Source organism: Lichenostomus cassidix, chromosome 12 (genome assembly GCF_008360975.1).
Source record: "Lichenostomus cassidix isolate B80296 chromosome 12, HeHo_3.0, whole genome shotgun sequence".
Lineage (NCBI taxonomy): Eukaryota > Metazoa > Chordata > Aves > Passeriformes > Meliphagidae > Lichenostomus > Lichenostomus cassidix.
In genome coordinates, this window is record NC_139493.1 from 150,272 (window position 1) to 177,930 (window position 27,659).

Here is a 27,659-nt window from a genome sequence, read left to right on the forward strand (position 1 = left end):
AAATCCCATGAACTTTACTGACTCCAAGGAGCTGCTCTAGGAGGAGAGGGAGCTTTTCCTGAGCTTTTAATTTACCTTGAACAGACAAGCTTTTGGTAGCCACGAGGCCGCCGCTGACCTCCCAGCGCCGCTCCCGCCGGCACGGCGCGCACACGGCGCACGCACACGGCGCACGCACTGCCGGGAACGCGCCCGGCGGCGCGCGGAGCTCAGGAGGAGCGCTCCCGCCCCTTCCGGCCGTCTCCGCGATGCCGATGAAGGGGCGCTTCCCGGTCCGGCGGACCCTGCAGTACCTCAGCCAGGGCGACGTCGTGTTCAAGAGCTCGGTGAAGGTGATGACCGTGAACTACAACACAGCGGGAGAGCTAAGCGAAGGCGCAAGGTGAGGGCTGGGTGCGGCGGGAGCGCGGGCTGCCCCTGCAAAGACACCAGGGCTCGCGCGGGCCGCGCCCGTCCCAGAGACAACGCGCCAGCCCTTGTGTGCTTTTTCTTTCTAGAAAGTTCGTGTTTTTCAACATTCCCCAGATCCAGTACAAGAACCCTTGGGTGCAAATCATGCTGTTCAGGAACATGACGCCCTCGCCCTTCCTTCGGTTCTACCTGGGTAGGTTCTGCCCGCCCCGGGCCGCGGGGGCCGCAGAGCAGTGGCTGGGTGACACCGGCAAGCGTCCTTGCAGCCTCGTTTGTGTCGTTCTCACTCGGCCCTGCTTCGGCTGCAGCGGGGGGCTTTAGCCGTTAGCAGCTCCCCTAGACTCACCCTCATGGAGGTTTTGCTTTTCCATTTAAACATTGCATTGTACATTAACTGCAGCAGGGAAGCAGATCATTCGTGTGCATTTAAAGCCTCTCTAAAGAGCATGCAGGAGGGAAGTGGTATCATTTCATACGCCACTGTGGATTTTTCTTGACAGACAATGGAGAACAAGTTTTGGTTGACGTGGAAGACAAAACCAACAAAGAGATAACAGAGCACGTTAAAAAAATCCTGGGGAAAAGCAAGTAAGTAACATGTCTTAAGCTAACATACCATCTAGCATACATAATACAGACTTTTGTGGAATACAAAAGGAAATGCCACTTCTCCCAGACAAAATTGACACAAGCGAGGTAAAGTCCACAAGCTAGGAACTGTGAATGCATCTTTCAGATAGCCTGGGTCAAGGGAAGGGAGAGCAAGTATTGCAATTCAGGCTTCTGATAGTAACAAACAGATTTCTTTTCTAGAGAAACGCTTGAAAAAGAAGAAAGAGAAAGGAAAAAACTATCACATCCAGCAACTTTTGGGCCCAAGAAGTACCATCTGCGAGAATGCATGTGTGAGGTTGAAGGCCAAGTTCCCTGCCCTGCTTTTGCACCATTGCCCAAAGAGATGAGGGGAAAATACAAAGCTGCTATAAAAAATGAAGCATCAGCCTGACATCTCAAGACCTCAAGTCATGCAGCTGTTTTGCCTCAGGGCTGGACAATGAAGGTGCTTCTTTGAGAGACAAGAGCTAACAGTTCCTGAGAATAGGAACAAGCAAGTTCATTCAGTACAGACAACCCTGGTTCATAAGCCTTCTTACAGCTACAACTAGAGTAATTAAGTAAAAAATAAATAAAAGTTAGAACTGGCACCAAAAAAGCTGTGGTTCTACAAAGTCTTGCAATCAACACTGGAAAATAAAATTACTAGAGTCTCATTTCCTACTCACACCTACAGGGTAAACAATTATGGCAAAACCAAGATCGTGGTTTTTTGGGGATAGGGAGGCTAACTAAAAAAGTTAAATCTTAGAAGCAGCTAAGAATTCGATCATTTGTAGAAAGTGGTGTAAAAGTATTGCTGCTCATTCCAATCTTGTACTAACTGAAGACAGCCGAATGATAATGTGGTTTCAGTCTCAAGTGTTGAATTTTCTTAATTTATGTAGTTACGAATCAGAAACAGTTCAGAATCTCATTTCCAGCAAGATACAACTTTTGCAGTTGATACTGCAGCTCTGAGAAGCACTGAGCAACTCAGAAACCTCAGCTGGAAAGGAGAAGGGGCAAGTTGGTATATGAAAGCTAAGTTTTACACAATTATCAAAAAAACCCCTTCTAAATCATCCTGGCTTCTGCCTCACCCAACAATTACCCTACACCTGTAATATGTATAAACATGATAGATTGTATTCTATTGTACAGACCTTTACATCAGGCTGATCTGTGCAAATCAGTGTAGAACTGTATTGCAGCATTTCTGAACTCATCGTTGAATACAACATTTCACATTGATTCAAGAATCCTGTACAAATTGTCAAAGACAAACACAACACAAAATAAACATGTTTTATTTTATGTCTCTGTTTACAAAGTTTCCAGAGTAGTGCATGCAGTTGTAACAAAAGTCAATGCCAGTTAATTATTGAGCTTTATGCTTAAGATATCTTCATTCCCTTGTGCCTTGCAAGCCTCACAGCAGTCCCTATACCAGCAAAGGTCTTCGCTTTGGAGATGACTTTAGTATTAGCTGTCTAGTCTATCACATTTAACACTGACAAAGATCATGAGGTATGCTAGTCTGTTACCAGCTTGTAAAAATAATGTATTACATGTACAATAAGAATACTTTAGTTATTAGTGTATTAGCCAGAAAATATAAACAAGGCAGGACAGTTGCAAAAAGGAAAAAGACACTTTTTAATGTGAAAGCTGAAGCCACTGAAACATTTTTTCATGTTGATACCAAAAGAAAGCATTAGGTTAGAGTGCGGGAAGCAATCCTGAATAGCAACCAAATCTGTCCTAAATAACTGCCTTATACTATCTCTGTTAAATAATTCCAGGGATTCTGTTTAGCTATCAACAGTTTTTGCTGCCTTCATGAATCTAGTGCCAAGCACCTATGTTCTGTTCAAGACCTTTTAGAATCCTGTTTCCTCTACTTGGTGCAAAACAACACTCAGGGACTCAATCAGCCCAAATAAAACATCAGTACAAGAACTTAATGGTCTTAAGCCACCCTCTTCTGCACACCTTTCAAATCCAGATTCAGGCTACACCAGATAGAATACCAGGCTTCCTTGACTGGCTGGTCTGAGTTATTTCAGTCCCTTACTAGTGCTAGTAAGCGAGGATAAAGGTGGTTCGTACATTTTAAACAACAGTTCCACAAGTCCCTACCTTCACTTATTTACAGCTAGGAACTAGAGTTCCTGCTCTTTAGGCAGCAGAGTTACTTGTCTCTGAACTTTTATGCAGTGCTGGGGTTACAGCTATACCAGTATCAGAGACATAGTTAAAAGACATGTCCCATTCCACAGAATTCACACTTCTGAGTAAGCCTACTAGTGTTAGTGCTATACAGTGTTATCTGCCTGTTTTCCTCTATTTCAGCTTTAAATAAAGAAACCCTTTAAGGCTAACTCACCACCACCACTCCTGCAAACACTGATTCCTGAGGATGGGCCTTTGCCTCTCAAAGGTAATAATCAAAGCAGTTCAGACTCTGTCTTTCTCAAAAACCCTGCATTTGCCTGGCTGTAGGTCCTCCTGCGTCACAGGTAGTGGCTGTCATCTGGCCACAGGATCACAAGAGGTCTTCAACCTGAAGTTCCTTATTTAAAACAGATATGCCTGATTCTCATAAAAACTGAGGGGAATCTAATATAAGAGTTGCCATTTGGCACTATTGCAGCCACAGACTTTGTCTTCCAGCTTTCACAAAAATTCCAGTTCAGTGGCATCTCAGCTTTCCATTATAAACAAAATTTTTTGTGGCTTGAGTGCTACGAAAGTGTTCCAGTCTCACAAATACAACAAACATGATCATTCTCACCCAGAGGATTTAAAGGAATGTGCAGATTCCAGAATGTAACTAGCAACTGGAGGGTCACCCTTCATATTCTAGTTAGAAGTGGTGCTGGCCTGATTCTCCTTCCCCTGGAAATGAGCAAACACTTGTTCCCTCACAAGCAAGTCTGAAGCCAGCATGATGCTATGACACCATTGTTTGTGCTCTGAGCAAATGGGAAACAAGAACTGATGAAAAGAATCCAAATTTTACTTGGGAATCTTTACACACACATTAGAAGTTACTCATACTAAGATGAGTTAGAAAGTTCTTCTCAGTCTTAAAATCCCTTTTATGTATTTATTAGCATTGCACAAACTTGATCTGTGAGCCTGTACATTCAGCACCCCAGAGAACTACAGAAGCTTTTCAACAGCACATTGCCAGAACACCATTAGGAATTCAGCTGCCCTGGGTCAGAAAAAGATGAAGGAGTTTCAGAAAAGTTTTCATCTCTTTAGTCAAAGCCACACTTGAAAGGCCAACGCTACAGCAGAACACAGGAAACAGGACAAACCAACATTCCAACCACTTCCAAATCACTTAGCACTTAACCCCTTTGACCAAAATAAGCATTCAATAAGACCAGTTAATACTAAAAGTGCTGTAAGAAGTTATTTTAAAATGTCTTACTGTAAGCTTTTGAGACCAGCAGCATTCCTCAGTAATTCTTTCTTCAAGACTGCGTAGTAGTGGCAATGCCTAAATGAGAATGCTTTTAAGTTAGGATTCTCCCAATTCTGTCTCGTGATCTGTACTCCTGTCTGTCTACAAGTACCTGCTTTACCTTCCCATATTTAACAGCAGACTGAATTATTACACAGCCCTATTGCTGCTTCAGTAGTTAGATTTCTCCTTCTGCTTTGCTAATGTGTGCTTCAGTTCCTTTAAGTTCTCTGTCAGTACCTCCACCTCATCCAGTCGTCCACTATGTTTGGCATCAAATATGTAAGCTTTAATGTTATCAATCTGTTGGAGAAGCAACTCTTCCTCTATAGCCTCCTCTCCAGAGATCTCATTGCCATCCTCCACTTCAAAGGGATTCATGGAGGATCCCTCTTCAAACGGATTCCCTGAATTCCAACTGCCTGCAGGCTTTTGAAATGGATTTTCATCCTCTTCAAAAGGGTTTGAAGTACTGCCAGGTGCTCCATTACTTTGTTCATCCTCCTCCTCACTTTCAAATGGATTATATTCTTTTTTATTGCTTTGCTGAGCCGTGTTAGAGGAAGAAACCATTGGAGAGGTGTCATTGGCAAATGGGTTAGCAGGATCTTCCTCTACCTGAGGGGTATCTGCTTCATCCTCAAATGGGTTCAGACAGGCTGGCTGATCCTGGTCTTTGTCATACTGTGGGACATTCTGGGGTTTGATTGTGAAGGTCAAGTGCTCTTTAGCTGGCAGCTGCCCAACAGCAGGAGTTTCAAAACTTGTGTCCCCTTTGATCCAATTACTATCCAAATGCTGTTTGACTTCTCTGAAGTCTAAGGAGCGTGTCCTTGAATGCTGAGACATGAATTTATGGCGCTCTCTTTCCCACTCTTTTTCACGAAGGACCTGAAGTTCCTCCCTCTGTATCTCCTCCTCTTCTGCCTGTTTTTTGGAAAGCTCAATAGCTTTCAGAGTTTGTTGTTGATCATATTCATCCTGAAGCTGCATCAGGTTCTCCTGTAACATATGGACCTCATCTATCCTATTAGCTGCCTTTGCTTGCTTAATAAAGGATGTGATATTGTCAATCTGCTGAAGAAGTGGGTCTGCTCTCTCACTCTCTCTTGAAATGCTAGATGTGGGTAACCACCCTTCAGATTTTCTGACAGTTCCTTTTTTAATGTGAGTTTCATCACCATTAACTGCAGGTGCAGATACGGAGATAAACTCCTGTTTTTCCTCTTGTTTTCCCTGTGTTTCAAGAGTGACCTAAACCAAAAACATGTAGTAAGAAAACACAATGAGCTTGAAAAATTTCATTCTGAATATCCACAGGTACAAGTTAGCTGATCTTAAGACATTGCTAGCTGTTGCTAAAAGGGATCAGCTGCAGTTTTTGTTACTTTGCAGAAAATTCTTATTTTCATACTATTCCTTAAATGCTTCCCATGAGTTTGTGATAATACTGATCAAAATCCCATGACATCTGCCTCTACAAACCTGAGGGCAAGTAGGAGCAACAACAGGTCTCTTTATAAAGAAATGCCTAGTGCAGCAGTGCTAAGAGTGGTCTAGACTAATTTGGACATTAATCATATCACATAGGACTACAGCAGACACGTGTAATAGAATATCAGTGTTTAAGGTCACTGATATCACTGGCTTTTGGAGTGGGATGATTCTTATTTCTCAACTTATACCTCAAGATGAAGTTGGCTTGAGTTTGTAACTACTGATGTCCTCCCTCCTAAAGGAAAAAAATCCTCTCTCGCTGAAGAGGCATCCTTATTCTAGTATGTCCTTTTCCACCAACGAAAGAAGTCTCCAAATTCTACTTACATGAGTGAATTCCTGAACACAATTTCAAAGTTAATGTAAACTAACACACTCATTTCAGGGCTTGCTCTGCACACACTGCAGCAGAAACAGCCCGTGCACCCAAGTCCCTACTGCTTTCTGAAAGTGTCCAGCTGCTACTTCTGTCCTGGGCAGAACACAGCAGGAACTAGGTGAATCCCAGCAAAAGGGGATGGGACAATATGGATGAAGAAATGACAAACTAAAATCCAGTGCTGAAGGCACTACTCATACCCACACAGCTCCCAGGCTTATATCTATGAGAAGGCCTGATACAAGACATTAACAGATCCTAACCTGTCTTACCATATGCAGTCTTCTCTTCTTCAGTTCTTCATACTGATCCTTGGTTGGCAGGGACATTAGGCCAAGCAGCTTTTCCTGGCAAAAATTGAAATATTTACAGTATTGCTTGCAGGTATTCAGCCCATTTCTCAAGTCCTTGAGAAGAGAGATACTACCAGCAGAAACCCCACCAACATATCAAAGATGCTTCTACACTGCAGTCTCTGCTGCAGGTCTGCACACACCTTTGCTGCCACAGCTGCACTGCTGGGTGGGCTCACACCTCAGCAAGAGGAGGAACCAAGGCTCACATACCTCTTGGGTTTCCCACACCCAGTGCTGCTCTGAGTGCAAGGATCTGTGTTCAAGACAGCTTATTTAAAGCTATCATAAGTCATCACGGGAACTACAGAAAATGCAGAAAATGTATAGATCTAAAGCTCCTGTCAAAATAGTTTCAAACCACTTTGCCAGGGTTGCCCGGCAAAGAAGAGAACACTATCTAAAATCTACATTCATCTCACAGCATGTGCTCTATTTACCTGAACAAAAAGTGTAGCTGAGTATCTTATCATTCGCTGAAGTTGTAGTGTTTTAGGATGAGGTTGAGGATCTTCATGCAAGCCAAGACTCAAAATCTTCTTACTGAATCAAAGCAAACATACAGCTTCATCAGTTCAACAACAAAATCAGGAAAAATGCAACAAAAGCAGAGAGACAATATTGGATCAAAAACTTCTGATGTTCTTTTAGATAAACAGTTTTGGATATTAAAATTTGTAACACTTTATACTCCCAGCTTTACAAAACCAAATAAAAAACCCCCAAATTATTCCCTCCCCTTAAATGGTGCTATTACTTGTTTCATCTATGCTTAGTTATTCCTACTGCAGAGGAATGCATGAATTTTAAGGATAGAGAAGAAAGTAGAAATTGGTAGTGTACAGGAATGGCATCTATCTTTTCAAATGCTCTTTACAACTGAGCAGACAAACATCATCCATATAATCAGTAAAGTCATAACAGAGATACACACATGCTGGGGGGAAAAGGGAGAGAGAGATGATCTTTTACCTTAAAGCATCTATAAATTCATACATTTTTTGAATCTCCACCCGCAAGTCATTAGCATGATCAAGGTTGTAGGCTGTCTCCCCTGCACTACAAAATAAAAAGAACTTTACTGTAAGTCATGCGTCCAGTTAACAACACATACAACGCATACCATTAAAGCACAATAGTTACATCCACTAGCATTTGTCTGAAAGCAAAAGCCTATGCTCGACAGGGTGTAGTATTTAAGATGCCTGTAAATTACTGTCCAGATCCGAACACGATCAATTACAGGCACTGTACTAGAGTCCCCCCTTTATTGACAAAACAAATTAGGATTTAGTGGGAAAATTCCTCACCAGTTTTTAGCTTCCCTGTCCTTTTGTATCACAAATATAAATTAAAATAATCACTTTCTCAAAAGCAACTTCACTATCCATAGAATTCAAATTTCCAGGACACAGTACTAGTCAGAAATCTTGAATTTCACCAATAATAAGCCTGTTGTTTTCTGATGTTTACTTCCATTATGCAGGACATTTGTACTTCTACTTTTCTCCAGCTGCCAAGCCACATAACCCAATCTTCCATGAAGTCATGACAAAAAGCAGTAACAGCTCGACATGTTTTTCACCTTCTGTACTTCTTTCTTCCTATTGCAAGGAGTGTTTTTACAAAAGCAGTTTTGTTACTAACTTTTCTACAACCATCAGATATAAAGGGCAAGTACAGTGATATTTGTTAACTTTAACTTTTCAAAAGGACATGCTTCCTAATCAAAGACCAATGTGTGTAGTTCTTTCACTATACAAGCCAGAAGTGTAACCTGGCAACCTCAGATAAGAGTCGGAGAGACTTAAGTTACCCCAGTGAGAGAACAGGACCGCAAGAAATTATGCACGAAACAGAGATATGAGAATGCTGCCTATCCACTGCAGCACAGGGTAGGCCAGGTACGCTCAGAACAACTACCAGGTGAAAATGCTTTACACAGAACAGATGGGAAGCATTCTAATGACCTACTGCTGCTGGCACTCCTTGGAAGCCAGAGAATCTAGCTGAGGACAGCAACAGCTTACTGCAGCTGTTTTGAAGAGGCTCATTTACACGAGAATTGTAGCCTTGTACTTTTTTGCAAAGATGTTGTGTCAAAATATGACAGTAGTGCCTCACAGGGAAGTGGCTTTAAAAAAATTAACAAATCAAAGAACTTCTCTGTATGTTACCATTAATAATTAATTCAGTACTACTTTATTTGAAGAGCATCAAGAAGACAACAGATAATGAAACACTGACTTATAATTTACACACTCCTGTAGCCTAAGTACACCACTTCCTTACTTCTTCCCACACTTAGAGGAAGAATACATACATTTATAAACATAACCAGCAATGAGTCTTACTTTAGTGATTCTGCCATCTTTATGTATTCTGGTGCCTTCTGGTCAACCTTCTCCATGCAGAGTCGGAGTTTCTTGTTTAAAACAAAATGTATAAAAAAAGAACTTACATTAAAACACTAATGCAAGAACATGCTGACATAAATCTGTTCATGCTGCTTCCGCAGATTTAAAGTTAACCATGATGAAAGCCACTTCAATTATTCGAGATGACAAGACCCTCCAGTTATCTTTGGAACACATATGGCATTGTCAGGAACAGAGAAAGACTTGCTGTACGCCTGCAAGGTGGACTTTGAATCCAGAGGCTGTTTGAATGGATGACTTGAACAACTTCTAGCCTCAAATTTCCTCACCAAAAAGAGCACCAACAGAAATTCCCATTAATACTAACCTGGGGAGTTTGTGGACTCTAATGAGAAGATACCTGGTGATCATCAGTACTTACTGAGAAGCACATTTGAACATAATGTTGATAGAGAGGGTTCAAAAAAAGCATTTGCCATCAGTGTGAGGAAAAGCAGTGCTGACATCAAGTCCCATAGTTCCAGTGCAGCCCACCAATCAAATCCACAGTGCATCACTGGTTCAAACAAGTTCTCAATCTTAAGAGAGGCATCTCTGAACTACTAGTTCCAGATGATGAGAATGAAGATATATTTTAAACATATGTTTGAAGTTAATGTGGGATATAAATACTATACTGCAATTGATTCCAACATTTCAGGTATATCTTTGTTACGTCGCATAAACACCCAACAGCCTCTTCTAACAGAAGTCAGTATTAAGTCATAAAGAAAGAGCTTAGATGTGAGGTAACAAGCCAAAAGTCAAGAAGTGACCACTGTAGACATATACACTGTAGCACAGAGCTTGACTGACCTCATAGAGTTTCACAATCTCTGGTGTGTATTCTTTTTCATCAATCTGTTGCTCTCTTTTCAACAGGGTGTCCTTGCAGTGTTGACAACAACGGATTCGGTCATCATCCTTCTCATCCAGAACGGAGCTCACACTGCTTATGCTGCTTATGCTGCCACGGCGGGAGCCATGGACACTGTTAGGTGAGGAGTTCGGGCTAGTATGAGAAACCAAGGCCTCTTTGCTGGCACTAGTGAGTTTGCCTAAAAATTATACACAGGTAATTTTACAGTAACTGGAGAAACCAACAGTTTCACCAACACAAACAAACTGCCCTTTAACAGAAACTTTACATTCAGGCTGTGTTAGAAAACCAAGTTGAAAGAGTCTGCTGAAAGACATGCAAGGATTGCATGACAACCACGACTGCAAGTCACAATTTGGGTCTTCACCATAAATCCCACTGTTATTTAAAACTAGCTAGAGAACAGAATGCTAAGCATCACCTACTTTGCTTATGCCTAGAAGCATCCTCATATTTGAGCCTGCACAGTCACAGAACAATGTGTAGAATAGGTATGATAATGGTGTCCAGGCATTGTGCTTGAACACTCCAAAAGGCACAGTTAACGTCATTTATCCCCACAGAAAATACAGTCTCATCTCCAGGGCACCAGATGAGGAAAATAAAAATTTAAAGTGGTTCTTAAAGGCCTATGCATGAATTTCCTTAAGTTGTTCCAAGGTCCAACATTTGGACAACATAAACAAGACTGGAAATATTCATAGAATTTTTAAATGTCAAGAAGCTTGGCAGTTCCTAAAGTTAACAGCTCCATAGTTATGGTATTCAGTAGAATAAATAGTAGCTATATTTACCAGAAATACATACTACTATTATGTCTATTAATTTTTTTTCAGTATTATGCAACACTTCCAAATCTGAAGAAGGAACAGAGATGAAGAATGGAGAAATCATTCTTCGTATTCTGTTTCAGACAAGGGTCTGCATGAAACTGAATCAAAGTTTCATGCAGAGCCAGACTATTACCAGCATATTTTTTTCTAATGGCAAAAAGCCAAGATGCACCCGAAGTGAGCTAAGAAAATGAGGAATTAATTCCAGAGTACTTACTTGCCAAAGGAAGACTGACAAGTTCCATGCACTTCTTGCACATAATAGACCCACAAAGGCGGCAGTGGTGACGTCGGTTTCGGATACTGAACTTACTGCCACAGTCTGGGCAAAATGGAACATCCTGATCACTGACCCAAGGCACAACAGACTTCTCTATAGCTGTGAGCAGGAATACACACCGTGTAAGGATTCAATTAATTCCTCAGCTGGTTAAACTACAGGAGAAAATAGTCTCGAGTAAACTCATACCAACCTCTTATTTTAGCTGACTCAGTGTTTGCTCTGTCAAACGATGTAAGCTGGTAGAAGATAAACAATATATTCAAGAAAATTATACTTCTGCAAGGAAAAAACCCAACACAACTCAGCCCAACACGAGAAAGAAACCTAGCATTTTTAAGAGAGAGAAGTCTCAGTTGGTTTTACACCAGACTCATGCAACTTTTCTGGTTTTTTCTAATTCCATAATCATACAATGACTTGTCAAACCTGTACAAATCAGCACATTTTGGACATAATCCTTACTGCAGACAACATTACTGCATCTGAGCCAAGATGCAAGTGTATCATTGGTAGATTTTGAAGAATGAGAAGCTGGAAGAATAATGATAAAAGCACTGGGGGACCAATTTCGTAAAGTAAAAGATGGAGAAAATAGGAGAACAGATGGTTCTTGAAGCATGTGGAAGTAGCACCTTCAGCTTGAAAATGGTGCATAGAAACAGAAATCATACCAGCAGCACAGGGTCAAACCATGCACAGTACTCAAGGTAATATGTAAAGAAAGTCATAGTTAAGTAACCTTTATAAAGTGTACTGCCAGATAAATGGGCACGCTTCATACTGAAATATAATTTTCTAAAATCTAGGAAAGATATATAAGGCTTCAATATTAAAAAGCACCAAATTTACCTTTTCTAGCCTGATTATTAACTTATTGACTTCAACTACATAGTGATCAATCCTGGCTGCTCGGTGTTTCTTGAATTCAGATAGATGGCTTCTCATAGCACCTGCAGGGATAATAGAAAGTTGTCCTAGTCACCCAAGTACTCTGTATGGATTTAAATGCCTCTTGAAAGACAGCTGTCTCTTCTTTTCACCATTTATTTCTCATGTTCAAATTCAATTTTAACGACACATTAGAATCCTACATTTTTACAGTGTTCCTGTAAATAAAACACGCAGGTTAAAGCCTAATCTTCAGGCTAGCAATAAACAGTGTTTTATTTCTACTACAGAAAACGAGCAGCACTACGTTAGAGAACATACTGCAACAATTTTTTTTTCTCCATCTTCATCTGTCAATTACATTTGGTAAGCTGTTACTTACTAGGAGTGTTCTCAGAACCAACTCCCTTTAGTTTCCTGGCTGCATGTTGAACAAAGGGAAGAGGGAAGTCCAAGGATTACTGGAAGTCTATGCAACAGCAATTTTGTTTCAGATTTTTGATCATCTCCACACCTTTAGGGGTCTGAATAAAATCCTTGATGACAGTTCAGACTTCCAGAAAACTAATCACCAAGTAGTGAAAAGAAAATTCAACATCTCTTTAGGAAATGTACAATTCATAGTCGATAAGGTTGGTTAAAGTTTCCAAGTCAAGTGAGTGAGGTATTAAAAATCAAAGTTATAGACAAAAACCAAAAAAACCCAAACCAATCAACCAACCAAATCTTTCTTCCAACTGGTAGAAATAAAAATCAATTTTGCTTTTTGATGCTACCCATTAGGAATCTCACTTCCTCATGCTAATGAAATAACCAAAAAAATTGCCAAAGATGCATTCACAGGAGTGAAAGAGTCCCTCTGGATAACTGATTTAAGCCACTGCTTTGGAGACATCACACAGTCCCTTTCACTGATCCACCAAATCCCATGCGAAAATCCCTAAGGTTCATATTGTCAACTCTTACCAGAAAGCAGTTCTCACTTCCTAATGTTCATAAACCTTCTGCCTAAATTTATTCTTAGCTAATACTTACACTATGATTTTTGCTCAAATAGTTACAATGTCAAAAGTGAAGTAATATAGTGAACTCAAACCCTGCAGACTCAAAGGACTCGGTCCCAGTCTGTCAGCACCACAGAGGAAACTTTCCCAGAATCCACCAGAGATAGTGCTGCTTCCTCCTCCAAAAACAACCATAGTACATCGTTATCGTAACCATAGTTATCGTAACAGGCAATTGCCAGTAGCAGTATTCGTAATTACAGGCTCAGTCAGCTTATCCTTGAAATCCTACAAATGTAGATTATATTCAGGAGAGTGGGGTTTGTTTGGTTTTTTTTTGTTTGGTTTTTTTTCTTAATTTGTGGTTTTTTTAAAGTAAGCCCCCTTTTAGTAAGAAGTGATCTGCACCTCAAATCCAAGGAAAAAGCTGAAAGTTTAAATCAATGGATAATCTTTCTGTTAAACATGCAAACTAACAGCTACTTGAAGTGTAGCCCAAAAGCTGGAGATTTTATATACCTACAACTTAGTTATTAATTAGTGGATTATCTGTTTTATATAGTCACAAAATGAAGCTAGTTGCACAGAGGTAAACACAGATTCAGCAGACCTCAGCAGCACAGGCACAATGACATGACAAACAGCTACCTGAAGGGTAGTTTGGGTACTGATTCTATACATGTATATTTTTCCTCCCCCTTAACTGCATTTTCCCCACACCCCACCTAATGTAGGTCCCCACCCTGCCAGCAAATCCAATGCAGCACAGACACAATTCCAAGCCACTTCAGCAATACTGTAGCACTTTCCCAATTCAGATCAAAAGTTACCCCAGCTCTCCTACCTACTTCCTGGGGCTCCCACATGTATGGATCTACTCCACCATAGCTGAATGACTCATATCGTTCCTGAGATCCAGAATCAGTTCTGTCATCTTCTTCTTGTTTCAGCAATTTCTTCTTTGCTCTTTTGGCCTTCTGGACTAGATCTGAGAAAGATAAACCCAAGTTATCTAACATGTCAAGTAGTCACCAAATAGTCATCATGTGAAACCAATATAGAATATTCCTCCTAGCAGAAATCTTTTTCTTGGATGAGTTTATCCTCAAAATATTTTTAGAACAAAATGCAGCTCGTAGCACCACAGATGACACAAAATGTTCTTTGTTGTCTGTCATAAAGCAGCATGAAGTCCTAAGGACAAAACAGAAATTTAGAACACTCCATTATGGGACTTCACTGTAAAAGAGCAATGTGTCTTAAATTATGGGACCTGTCTCACAGCATGGGACATCGTATATCTTAATTCTCCTAATTCCCAATTATTTTCTTCAGATTCAAGGATGTTCAACACTTTCCTTGTTGCACAAACTAAGAATTTCAGTGTGCTTGTATACATAAATAATTTTTAAAGTACTACAGCCCACTGTTAGAGTTTCACCAAGAAAAATTATTAATACTTCAAAAGTCTGTCTCAGGAGGAAAAAAAAAAAAAAAAATCACGACTGCCAGGTCACTATTTCTAGCATAGTAAAATAAAACCAGAGAGATTTTTGCAGGAAACACACAGAATCATCGCCAGATTTTAAACATTGTTCTTGCAATATAAAATGACACTGTGTATGCAAGGAGGCAAAAAAGGGAAATATCTTAGTAAAACAGAATTCAAAACACTACTGAAAGGTAGAAATCCATAACAGACATGGGACAGTCCCACCATCTCCTGCCAGCTCCGCCACTCACATTCTTTTCCATGTTTTCCCAAAAATAACTTTTCTTAACTTTACATTTTAACTGCACCCACAGTTTTACCTACAGTCAAAACAAGAAATTAACCTGGTAAGTACCGGAAATTCCCAATTTTCTCTACAGTCTTTAAGTAATGCTTGGGTATTCACCGGGTTACAGTATAATTCTGAATTTTCAGATTAACAAAACCGAAAAATCCCTAAAGGTCAATAATAAAAATCGGTCAATAAATAAAATCAGACATTTGAAAAGTAATGTTCTTTAGCGCCTACTTTAGAATTAATTTATGGAAAGTATCGGGAGAAAGTAAATACTATGCTTGGCCCAAGGAGATTTACGGAAGAACGGAACTGCATGCCTCGCCTGTAAGTCCCTTCAATTAGTATTTTATTATTTTCAGACATTTGGGAGTACTCGAAGTACGAGCAGGGATTTCCCACGGCCAAGCCGAACGCGTTACCGCGGCCGCCCTTACTTCGGAGCTGCGCTCTGACGTCCCGGTCTTCACCCGAATGCTGCTCCTCGTAGTGCGCCTGGAGCTGCCTGAAGGCCTGGAGATCCTTCAGGCACAGCGGGCACAGGAAGCCCTCGCGCACCTCGGCCGGGTCCCCGAAGGCCGCCGGGCAGCCCGACGCCATCGCGGCCGCGCGCGCCGCTCTCACCAGCTGCCGGGGAGCAAGGGCTGCATGTTCCTTTGGCACTGCCTGAAACAAACCACGGCAGCGCCTTACGACCGGCGGCGCAGGACGGTGGCGTGAAGGGACCGGGCTACGCGAGAACCCCTCCCCGGCTCCCCGGTCGGTCCCTCCGAGACCCCGCCGCGCCTCCGCGCAGGCCCCGCCCGGAGCACGACAGCGGCCGCGCACCTCTACCGGGGGCGGGGCCCGCGGCTGCGCGAGGCAGAGACAGGGGCGGGGCTTACAGCGCACCGCCCGCCGGGGGAGAGGCTGCGGACGGCTGCCCCGCCCGCCCGAGGGGCCGTGGCCCGGCGACAGCCCAGGGGCAGCCCGGGAAAAGCCTGGCTCCGGCCGCGTCTCACCTCAGCGCCCGGGCGACAGGTGAGTGTCTCCAAAGCAGGGCGGCCGCAGCGCGTCCCGGCCGCCGGGAGCGGCAGTGCGCGGCAGAGGGCGGGGCGAGCGCTGAGACATCGATGAGAGGAAAGGGCGGGAACAAGGAGGGCTCGTCCGACACCGCGGGGGAGGTTGCCGAGCGCAGAGCTGTCGATGGAGGTTGGGAGCGGAAGTGGAGAGCTGGCAACGGAGTTGAGGTCTCTTATCAGGCGAGGACCGTTCGCCGTGTCCAGCCGCCTTAGGCCCCGGTAACCGGTCCGCGGGTGTGCGGGGAGCGGTGGCAGAGGTGCGGTGACAGAGTCCTCTCCGGGACGGGACGGCGCTGTCGCGCGAGAGACACGAGTCGCGCTCCAGCCCCTTCCCACCTCGCTGCCCTGGGACCGTTCACGTCACACTGATGGGTCTGTGCTTTATCCTAATGGCTGAGCACGCTCAAGAGGACCACCGTTGCCCATATCAAAGTGCCCAACCTTCCCTTTCCCAGCCTATCGAGTCTTCCTATAGGAAGTGTCCCAAAAGTGAAAAACAGAGCAGCAGGTGACATACTTAGCCACAGGCGGAGCTCAAGAGTCCGCTTACTTGCCTCCTGACAAAAAAGAGCTGTGTAAATCAACGGCAGGGGCTTTTCAGTATCCTCTTTCTGATGCCAGCTTTTGTTTAGTTTCAACTGGCAGCAATCCCTTCTCTCGCACACTCCCAGTCAAATGGAAACAATAGGAGTGTGTAACCATACTTCGGCTTCATGTGTTAGAATTACAATCTCTTGGAGGCTGAGATTTTCTTACATGGCAATGTTATTTACACTTGAGTCCTGTCCATTAAAGGTGGATTTTCACTGATCATGCCCTGCTCTTCTACCCACCAGGTCAACTCCTTTAAAACATTTTCGACACGGATCGTGATGGGGTGGGGAGAAAGAGAGCAGGAACCAGCCTGAGGCTCAGTGCCCTAAAGGATTCACCTGCTGTGTTGTCATCCTCGCGGATTTGTTGGAGCTGGGCAGTTCCTGGCGGTGAGCCATACCTGTGCCACCAGGTGGCACCAGCTACCTCTCTCTTGGTTACTCCTTGCCGCTTTCGAGCTCTGTTGAGGCCAGAGAGTTATAATTCACTGAATCGTGAAAGAACACTACAGCAATACACGTGTCTCTAGAAGAACTGCAAGATCCATGTAGATGCAGAGCTCCTGGGGAGGTTTGTGTCGGCATTTCAGTTTTCTGGTTCCTGGTTTATGTGTGTGATCTGTCACGAGTGTGCAGGGAAAGGGCAGAAGAAGGGGTGGGTGAAGGAGGGGAGACGTGCCAGTCAGTAGAGGGCACAACGAGCGCGTTTGGGAGCAGCTGAGGGCCTGTGGGGGTCTCAGCCGTGCATTTCACAGGAGTTTGCTGTAGAAGTTTTTCTCCTTCCTGTGAGCTGTGCGCCCTGTTGACCCAGGCAGCTCATCCTCTCTTGCCGTTCCCAAGTTGTAAGAATCAGGTGTAAGGAAAAGCGAGGTTGTATAGAACAGCAAGCTCTTTCTTTAATCCTGTCTCTCTACGCCTTCACTAACTGTTCTTTTTCAAAAATAAAGTCTTAAAGGCTAATTAAAGTAGTAAATAAAACAGCTGAAGTCTGGTAGCCTCCTGTTGGGACACAAACCATGCAATGAGGACTGCCTGCTGTGGATTGTGAGGAGGATGATGGCATGCTGGGGTGTGCATGAGAAATCAAACATTTCACTGGCTCTTCAGTTAATTGTGCTCCTTCGCATGTTCTACATTTGACCAGAGATATGAGAACACATCTCACCAAATTAATATTTTTCAAGTACTGATAAAACACCATGTAGTGCCAATCACTCTTGGAAAGAGAAAATTTTTATTCAATATTTTTTAATTAAAATTAAATTAAAAAATTTAAAAGTCAACATTTTTAAAGAAAAATTCTGCTTGTTTGCCTGTTTCTGAGCTCATTCCTCATGAAATGATGGCACCTGCTCAATACTATTTGGGTCTTTATGAGAGTATTAGATTTACTGGGAATATCTCAGAGACGATTAGAGAACTGATATTACAAAGTTACCATGCCAGATGCAGGGATGTGTGGAATGGTATCAGTTTGCTCCCAAAGGGAAATTTAAACTTCTGTATTCCTTAACAGACATTGAGCACAATCTAGGTTTGCGCTGGTGTAAACAAGAAGACTTTGGCTGCTGTAATTTGGTCAGGCTCATCACACTTCCCCATGCAAAGAGTGTTCACACAATGGAAACAAAATTAATTGTTCAGTGCCTCAAAAATTAATTTGTCTTCATCCAGCTAGTTGCAATAGGAAGAGGTATTTGGGGGCAAATTAAACACTGCAATTCTATGGGTGCTCCTGCATTTGTATCAGTAATGGCTCACAGTGAATGAATGCAAACAAGCAATAGCACAGGAGGACCAGCTCTAGCAGCCAGGTCAGGCCTGTACTACCTGATATAAAAGCTCAGCTGACAAAACCCTGTATCTGTTATGTAACTCCTCCTCTGCCACACTCAAGATCCTTCGCAAACAGTGAGTAAATAAGTTGTAAAATATGTTTGTAAGTTGTAATAACTCTTAAATGTGAATTTTAGGACCTGGTCTGTTGCTCAGTTGGTCATTGCTACTGATGTCCAACTTCAGTGGGAATATGGCTAAGAAGGAGGACACAGGTAGCCCTGTAGCCATGGCACAGACCTATCAGAAATGTGTTCTAATAGGGGTCACCTGTGTCCTTCGACTTCTTGTAATACCTTCAGTGCCATTTGAAATGTTTAATAATGGAATCTGATCTCAGCACAGGAGAGGTAAATGCAAACTAGAAGTAATTCTTGGTGATGTCTGTGTACTTCTCAAGGCATTCAAGTGGAATGTTTTTCACAAACATTACTTACTGAAAAAAAGGTTTAAAATATCTGAAATTTAACAGTGTTGAGTTCAATATAGACTTTGTAAGCAGAGTGAAAAATCAGACTGTTCTTTCTAATATTTTCTAAATGAAATGGTCAGTTAATTTAACTTAATGCTGTTTTTTAAGCTGGCCTAAATTAATTTAAAAACGCCTAACATTGAAATGGGTAGCACAAAATTCGTCCTACAACATTAATGATCTTTGATTTTAATTTATCTGAGAAATGTTTTTGTTTGTTTGTTTGTTTAGGTGGATCTAAACCAAAATTTCCTGCATTTTTCATTTGGTTCAGAGAACTAAAATATTTGCATACTGCTTTTCATTTTACCAAAGTTTATATATTCAATATACTCCGGTTGCTTATACTAAATATTTTGATATGTAACAAAATAGTTTAATTAGTCTGTGTAGACAGGATAGAAGCTTCATTTCCATGCCAAACCCATTATTTTTACCGTGTTTACAGTCTCATCAATCCAGTCTGACAGCCTGATGGTTTATAAGAGTGGCAGCTGTCTACTTGTTGAGCCAATTTTAGCTGATTTGTCAATTAACTGCTTCTGTACCTGCAAGTGAGTCATCATCTCAAGTTTGTTTGGTCCCTTAACACTGATGAATAATCTGTCATATTGGTCCTGAGTGCCATGGAATGCTAGCACTTAAGTGAAGTAGGGGAGTTATAAAGAGGAGAGACAGGAAGATTCAGAATTCCTTTGCATTTACATTTAATGGTTTAACTGTAGGAGCTGTGCACCACAATGCCTGGATTCCATTCTGGGCTTATTTCAGATGTCAAGTACACCACATTTGGCTGCTGTCTTTTCTAGCCTCTCTTGTCTTCTCTTTTGTCTACCAACTTGAGCATCAACCAGTCCCCTCCTTGAAGAGCAGCATGTCTAAAACCGATAAGCAGAATACCCCCATCAGCTGGTATTTGACAGGGAATGACTTACGATTTTTTTGCAGGGTTGTTGTTGCTCTCTTGTTCAACACCGCTTGCTTGTTCAAAGAGCTTGCTTTTTGTCTTAACTGCTTTGGCTCAGAGAGCCTTTCATAAATTCTTGCTATATTTTTCATTTGTCTTGACTTTTCTCCTCTTCCTCTTCTTTTTTCACAAAGCTCTTTCAGACACCTCATACAGTACAGGCTTCAAAATCAAGAGGGAATTTATGGTGGAAACATATGCTTCTCTGTGAAAATTTCTTTAAATCAGCAGTCATATTTCTGGCAGACTCTTCAGATCACTTTTCCTAGTTTTCACAGTCATAATCTAACATTTTCCTTATACCAATCAGCTCTTAAATTGTCTACACTGCATTGTATTCATTACATCCGTTATAGAGAGAAAATGGCAATGAACTAACTATGGCATGCTGGATCCTCATTTACCTCCATTCCATTTTGCAGGAGTATTTGTGCGATTTATTAAGTCCAGATATCCCCTCTTTCCAATGCATATGAACAGGAAGAAGGTGAGAGAATGTTAGTTGAAAGTGAGGAAGGTGTTCCTTCAGTCACCCAACCGTTCTGTGACATGCTCCTGTCTTGTCTGGATCACTGACTGTCAGTTCAAATCAAAGTGGCTGAAATATATTCAAGAGCTGTTATCACCTTTTGGCTGGGATCATTCCATTACATTGGTATCTGGCATGCCCCATCTCTATCAGAAACTGGTATCCTGCTCCATCATACCAATACAATTGATCTAATAACACTCCTTCAGCCACTGCTCCTTCCATCTTGCAGAAGCAGACAAAGTGAATTGGCTGATACCTGACGAGTGTCCTTTCCTTGGTTTCATTCTTAGCACTTTAAGCTGTACTGGTTTCATCAAGGAAACAAAGCACAAAGTCTTCAAACAGGTCTAAAAGTAATCTTAAGGCAAGTAGATTAACTCAGTTTTCTCGAGGAATTTCCCATCTGTGTTTATTGATAGTCTCTGTGTACAGCCCTTCCTCATTGCCCTGCAGGACTGGGGAGTTCATGCTGTTCTTACTGGGAGGGAAGAGAGGCTTCTGCACTCTAATGCTGATAGTCCACGTACCCATTTCCTAAAATCAAAAGGATTTCCATCTTTGTTTTTTGTGTCATGTCTCTGTACAGTCTGGACCTCACCCAGCCTCATGCCTCCTGCAGTGCTTCTTCACTTCTTTCAATCATATTTTTTATTCATAGCAGTGTCCTGACTGATGCTTTAAAGTAGCAGTTGACCCTTTAATGTTAACTGACTTACCACGGAAGCAGTAACTGTACTTCAGCTGTGGTGATAATGTTTTCAAACTTTCTTCAACTAATGAGTTGTTATAAGTAGTAATAAAAGTGTTTGTTGGGGCCACCTGTCCCTTGGAAACACTCAGCCCGTGCTAATTACAGTGGGTCAGTAAAGAGGTCAAGGCTCATAAGTGTGTGGGAGTGAGCATAGAGCAGTAACGGTGAGAGGTGTTGAAAATAGTTGCAGGAAATGTTAATTATACAGCTGGTTCACATTAATTTTCTCCTCCCATTAAAAACAAAGCTCATTTTGCATAAAATCTGTACTTTAGGAATCAAAGTCCCTTATGTCCCAGAAACCAGTAATACCCAGAATTATAAAACTGCAGTGGAATCAACAAAGAACTCATCTGTGTGAGGTTGTTTTAGTCTCAATTAAAGCTGGAAATAAGATTTTACATGACTGTGCTGCCACATTAGGGCCATTGCACAGCTTTGTTCTGTGGATTTAATTCAGTTTGTGCAGAGGAGATTTTTCTACTGACTTCCATGACCTTTGGACCAAGTCTGTTGTTGGTTTGTTCTCATTCCTGAAAAGCCCCAGCCTGTCTGACAGACAGGTAGTGCAATTCCTCAGGGAACTGAGCAACAGCAGGGCCTTGTTCTGCAGTTCTCACAGTGTGAGTGACAGAGCCAAGCTAGTTACATGTGGATGTTTGTATGGATGATGAATTCTCTTGAATTCTAATAAAAAGTGACTGTGAGGGGAAGGTGTACTATAAAAAGAAGATAATAAGAGAGATGTGCAATTAACAAATTCTTACCTTAAAACTAAATAGTATAAATCTGTGTTGTTCATACTGCTAAGAGATTGCACTATATTTACTATTCAAAGAAGCATAGCAGTATAGTATAAAAGCTGGCTATTTTCTGGTTAGTCCCTTAGCCAAACTCCAGAGCCAAAAAGCTTTAGGGTGTAGATAAATCTGACAAATACTTAACTTCGAACTTGAGCTTGTGTGTGCTTCATAGTCACAAAACTGTCAAATTCCCAGTGGCAGTCAGTGCTCTGAAAATGATGTCTGTGGGAGAAAGAGCGTACTTGACTGTTAATATGTCTGCAACATTGCCGATAACAGGAAGAAATTAATAAATAGAGATGAAATTTTCATGCAGATACTGGAAGAAAATGTCCTTTTGATCAAAAGAGAAATCTGGACAATTTGAAATACTGGATTCAGTGACTTAAACCCAAAACTTTTGAAACATGTAATCCTTGCTGTCGCCAAGGTTTACCTAGTTGATAATTTTTTGTTTTGTGTTTTTCACTTATTTTGAACATTTTATAGCAAGTAGTATTCCCCAAGGTTTAAGAATCATTCATTCATTGCCAAAAATGGTATATGAAATGGTATTCTTTGAGAAATCTTTTTTCCCTGATAAAATGCAAGTGAAGCATTTTAAAAGGCATCATATACAGAAAGTGTGCTGAAGGAAGTTGAAGTATATGGAATGTCCCCAGCTACCTTCTCTAAGGAATTCTTCAGCTCTTGTTTATCAGAAACCCCCTGTCAACAGAAGAGGTCTGTCCATTGTCACATACTGAACAGCATTTTATCTTCAGAGTTAGAAATTATTTGATAGACCATGTTTAGTGTTGATCAATCTGGGAGCATCTAACTTCAGTGAAACTTCTGAGATGATTATTTTTCTTCAGGGTAGCTAAACCATATGGCAAAGGTGACTTCTGCAGCCGAGGTTGCTGACTTCTGCTCCAAGTCAGCTAATGTGTCTTGATGGTATTGAGGATGAATGATGATAGAAAATATATGCTCATAAAAATAACATTCTAGCAAAATGTTGATGTGCTGTAACCTCTGTAAACATACAAGAAGTTATATAAATAACTCAGTGCGTTCAGTAACTGCATATCAGTTGCAAAAATCAGTAAATCTATTGTTTAGACCCACAAACAGGAAACCAGCTTCTCATCAAGTTCCCTGTGAAGTGGGTGACAAGATTGCTGTGAGTTTAGCTCAGATGCGTAATTTTGCGTGCCATACGGGTAGGATATTTAAAAAGGGAGTCTGTCATCCTTCTACTTCAGTAGCAAAACAGTTTTAAGTATAAGCATGTGCTGACCACCAACATGCAAGAAGATTGTACATAGAAAAATACCCTTCGATGTTAATTTATTTAGCTTGAGTTGTTTTTATGTTTTCCACGCTATTGCAGTATGTTTGCACAACCAATGAAGACACCAGAACTGACTATTCATGTTTATTGAATAATTCATATAAAACAAACGCTTTTGCGAGTCTGACCACAGAAAGTAAAAGCACTCCTTTGAGAGGAGAGAAATCAGAAATCCTCAATGGAAGGAAAGGATCTCTTCTTGCTTCATTATTAAATGTCTGAGGAGAAGGCTATGAAGAAACTATGAAGTCACTCATCTATTTCGTTTCAATTGAAATTGTTCCTGTCTCTCTATTGTGCTTACTGTCTGGACAGATTGTAGTGTACAAGGACACAGGTCTCCAGAATGTTATCATTTAGAACTGAAAACCTGCTCTATTCAATTTTGAAACAATTGGCAGATGTTCTTTTTTCTCCCTCACTATTTATTTACTGATTTCACTGATTTGAGAGGAAACCATGCAATTATTCTACTTCAGTTGCATCCGAAGTTTAAGAGCCTGTTTTAGTCATTTAGGAACATGTAGCTGGATTATTCTGGGGTTTGGGCTCCTAAGAAAATAAGCATTCTTCCTAAAGTGGGGGAGTTGAAGATTCTCAGTATTTGCCTGTTCCATTCAGATGCATCCTTTAGTTCCTTTGCTTTAAGCCTCGACAAAACCATTAACGTGAATGGGAACATTAACACACTGAAAGGTAGGTGTAGAGGTCAGCAACAGGAAGCCAAAAGGGAGTGAACAGAATGTTTTAGTGATCTGGCAGTTTACTTCACCAAATGCAAATGCTACACAATTATTTTCTTATTCCTCTGTTTCACTCTCCCATGCTGATCTCTTTCCTGGGTGCTGACGTTTTTCTTCTACCCTGTCTCTGCTAACATCTTCTATTAAATGAAGCAACAAGCTGCCTTTGTGACAGGAAAATGATTCCTGAAGGTTGCAGGGGCCTGTGTCATCTGAGCTGTCAGGATTCCAGCGCCTTTTTCCAGGATGCTGGCGCTTCTCACCATATAGGTCTACCTCATAATTCCAGCCTCTTTTGCTAGGATGCTTGTGCTCATACATCAGATCTCTTCTGCCTGGATGTTCTCTTTTGGATAACTCATTCATGTAGGTTAGCTGTGCCCTAGGGCTGTCAGCAAACTGATCCAACAGTGACTTTGCGCCCAGAAGCAGTTGCGTTTTCAGCTTCAGATAGACATCAAGGTCATCTTCTATCTCTCTTTTTCCTGGATGCTGCCTCTTTTGAATGCCTCCATAAAATGTGTCTTTCTCAACATCTCTTCTTCCAGGATGCTGTCTCTTCTCCAGGTTACTTAGATACTTCTTCCCAGGGTGTTGTCTTTTGGAAAGCCATTCTAGCAGAGGGGCATTTGATTCTGTCCAAGGCAAAGAATAACATTAATCACACTCCATAATCCTCACTAAGGAAGTTGAAATAGGAATTTGTGGGGCAGGTTCATAATCTGTTGCTCTTTGAAAGCCAACTCAGTATTTCCAGCTACCAGCCATCACACTCTCTTAGTATCTCTTACTCATTCTTAAGCTCTTTTTAATATTTCACATCTTGGATCAACCCGACCAATTCTGAGCATTCATGTGAAGAGGGAGCGAACAGTGCTTTTTCTGTGGGCACTTGGGGCCAACATGTCTTCCACTCTAGAAGGGCCCTATGCTGCTTGTTGCTGACAGGTACCTATGCATTGTTGCTTGCAATCCCTCAGCCTCATCTTCTACTGCTGTGACTAGTGGTAGCAGAGCATCTACCAGCTGCGAGGTGCAGATGCTGGAGCAACCTCTAGTGTTCCCAGCCGTGGAAAAAAGCCCACCTCTGTTGGGGAGTAGGAGCCAGTGGGTTGAGGTAGTAGGTGAATGGCAGCACCCCCACCTTGAATTTACGTTAGGTGCAGGGTCCACCAGGGCAGAATGTCCTTCATGTGTCCTCTTAGAGCTTCCCTAAGGAAGTATCTGCCAGACAAGCAGGTTTTTTGTGACAGGCTTCTACTTTTTTATTATGCAGCAGCTGCTTAGTGATAGTACAGCCTTTCCTGAGCAAAGAAAGAAGACAGAATCTTTGAAGAGCTCTGTGTCAGTGTATTGCAGCAGCCCTCTTATCCTTCCCCTCCCCTTAGTTACAGTGCTAAGCATAAACATTAGAACCTGGAAATAATACCTTGGATCTAATAATCTCAGCTATGCCATCACCAAATGGGAGTCCCCAGTGGGATATATACCTTTATTAATCTCTTTCTTTGCAGCTTTCGTGAGGATAGACTGAAGAATGAGGCTTTCAGGTCTCTGAAGGATGTCATCCAGGGGATTTCTTCCCATGTTCTTGCTCTCCTCTGGAAGGAGATGTCCCCCATTGAAGCAAACACCACACGAGGTCAAGCAGAGGAGCAGCAGTGGCAGCTGGATAGACGGCATTGTGGGACAGGGGTTCCTGTAACTTCCATTGGACAGAGAACAACAGGGAAGGAGGATGGAGCAAGCAAACTTAGCAATAACAGCAATATTTCCAGACACTGGAAAACAAATACATCACTGCTGCAGGGATTGAAGTCTCTTAGGGTCTTTCCTTATTTCTGTTACTAACCTCTCAGTTTCTTTTTTATCCTCCAAAGAATCTAAATTCTTCATAATTAAAACCAGTCAGTTATTGATATTTCTGGCAGAATAAATATTATACAAACTTCCTGAGGCACAGGGGATTCTGAAAAACAGTGATTTTGCTTTGCCTTCTGCCAAGAGGCAAACCTAATTTCCCCCTTAAACTCTGTACCCACAAGGTACAGACACCAATGCCTGCTATCTCCACCAGGCAACACTCTTTGCTAAAGGTTCATTTGAAAATTATACTGGGATTAGCAGCACTTCCATTCCACCTTTAGTTAAAGCCAAACTTTAATAATCCACTAGTTTTTTACTATCTTTTTCTATACATTTAAAGTAGCCATGTGCCTGGGTGTTTATCAGGATAAGAATACAGCTATGCTCTGTGGGGCAAGGAGACTTCCTGCATGGAAAGAAATGAGGGAAGTACCTCATATGTTTTTCAGAGGCATAATAATTATATTCTCTACTACCTCTTGCCCAGATAACAAGTGTTTTTCTATTTCTTCTAGCTAGCACTGCATTCCTAATACACTTACAGATTTATTTTACAGCAAACAGAGTTCCTTCAGTAGAATGTAATACATCTTTAATACTACTATAGCAGTCATTTAGCTTAATTATATCTTCAGAACGTAAAAGAAATGCACAATTTTATGAAGTTCTACAATTTCTTTAATTAGAGAATGAGTTTATTATCTTTCTTATTAGCAGGTTTTTATCAGTTCTGATTAAATCCTTGGGTAATAGCCTTAAGAACATCACCTAAGCTATTTGACTCAGAGCAATGTTTAGCCAGAAAGGTAGAATCTGCTAAAAAGGAGATTATTTGGTAAATTACCTGATTTGTAGCTTCTGATTTTTGCTTGATGCATCTGCCAAGTCCTTTAAAGCTGTTTGTACATCTGAGCTTCAAAGGTGCCCTTTTGCTGCCACAGGCACACAGAGCATCCAATAGAACTGTTGCTGTGTGCTCTTTGGATGGCTCGCGTCTCTGTACTTATACTGTACTGCCTCTGGACCCTTTATGCAAATAGCTCTGAGGTAATGTAGGGGATATGATGTGGTTTTGTTTTTTGGGTTTTTTTACTGCTCTCAGAGAGCTGCATTTTGAATGCAGTTTAAGATTCACATACTTAATGGCTGGCTTCCACATATCCATGGTCGACTCACAGAAATAGTTATTTTCCCATTCTCTAAATAGATTGTGTTGAATTTTATGTAATTCAGCATAAAGAAAAGGAGATTTTCTCTGCTTAACAATGCCAAGCTTGTTTGTCCTCTGTTAAGCAAGTGTTTTGGAGTAAATGCAGAGAAGTAGGTAATTGATTAGGCTGAGGAAGAAAGACAATGGCAAAAATGTAATGGATTTCATTTAAATAAGTGTATAGCATGGGTTCTTATTCTGAATGACACTATACAGTTTCTGGCTCACAATTCCATATTTTTTTGGCATAGGCTTCTGCAAAGAGTATTGTAGAATATGGGGTGCACAGCTTTAAATATTGAAACATATTTTTGTTGCTGCTATGTGTTTCAAAAAGCAGTATACTATTGGTAACTAAAAATAAGACTCCCTGTCTTTAACCTGTCTATTTAAGATATTGCTCCACAGAGTACTGCTCATACAGGGGGCACAACTGCTTGGCATTTCCTAGATATAGTAACTCCTTAAGGTCTCTCAGGTAGGACACCTGGATTTAAACAATATATATATATATTGTCCTATAAATGGAAGTGGGCATTGATGAAATGAGAAGCTGCCTGGTTCCATTCTCATTAAAATCTGCTTCTTAACACTTTTGAGCTTACCTTTTGAGAACAGGAATGAAATCCTGTGTTAGAATTACATCCTCTTGCAAAGCTCCTCAGCAAATTTATATTCATGGTAC

At 41.4% G+C, this 27,659-nt stretch overlaps 3 protein-coding genes and 1 long non-coding RNA gene across 6 annotated transcripts; 2 read left to right on the forward strand and 2 right to left on the reverse strand.

Moving 5' to 3' along the window:
• The first annotated feature begins 171 nt into the window (after positions 1–171).
• MRPS25 (mitochondrial ribosomal protein S25) lies at positions 172–1,624 on the forward strand. Its single transcript, XM_085072189.1, has 4 exons — positions 172–382; positions 498–604; positions 912–999; positions 1,225–1,624. Exons 1-4 carry the CDS (start codon positions 249–251, stop codon positions 1,415–1,417), a joined length of 522 nt encoding a protein of 173 aa, XP_084928315.1. The 5' UTR covers positions 172–248; the 3' UTR covers positions 1,418–1,624.
• A 654-nt stretch (positions 1,625–2,278) lies between these two features.
• On the reverse strand, positions 2,279–15,562 carry RBSN (rabenosyn, RAB effector). Of its 3 annotated transcripts, XR_014854659.1 has the most exons (12): positions 15,242–15,562; positions 13,862–14,005; positions 11,975–12,075; positions 11,316–11,361; positions 11,060–11,221; positions 9,946–10,187; positions 9,067–9,137; positions 7,685–7,771; positions 7,153–7,255; positions 6,623–6,706; positions 4,451–5,737; positions 2,279–4,228 (listed from the first exon to the last, which is right to left on the reverse strand). XR_014854659.1 is itself a non-coding variant. In XM_085072172.1 (11 exons), exons 1-11 carry the CDS (start codon positions 15,402–15,404, stop codon positions 4,655–4,657), a joined length of 2,277 nt encoding a protein of 758 aa, XP_084928298.1. In that variant the 5' UTR covers positions 15,405–15,559; the 3' UTR covers positions 2,279–4,654. The 3 variants fall into 3 exon arrangements, 2 of the variants coding, with proteins under 2 accessions (XP_084928298.1, XP_084928297.1); XM_085072172.1 differs by having other exon boundaries at positions 2,279–5,737; positions 6,632–6,706; positions 15,242–15,559; XM_085072171.1 differs by having other exon boundaries at positions 2,279–5,737; positions 15,242–15,404.
• Positions 15,563–15,675: 113 nt separating this feature from the next.
• On the forward strand, positions 15,676–17,438 carry LOC146431486 (uncharacterized). Its single transcript, XR_014854661.1, has 2 exons — positions 15,676–15,824; positions 16,702–17,438. It is a non-coding gene; the product is annotated as an uncharacterized LOC146431486 (long non-coding RNA).
• A 5,973-nt stretch (positions 17,439–23,411) lies between these two features.
• On the reverse strand, positions 23,412–25,667 carry TRH (thyrotropin releasing hormone). The gene is made up of 2 exons (XM_085072167.1): positions 25,389–25,667; positions 23,412–24,533 (listed from the first exon to the last, which is right to left on the reverse strand). Exons 1-2 carry the CDS (start codon positions 25,579–25,581, stop codon positions 23,956–23,958), a joined length of 771 nt encoding a protein of 256 aa, XP_084928293.1. The 5' UTR covers positions 25,582–25,667; the 3' UTR covers positions 23,412–23,955.
• Positions 25,668–27,659: the final 1,992 nt, after the last annotated feature.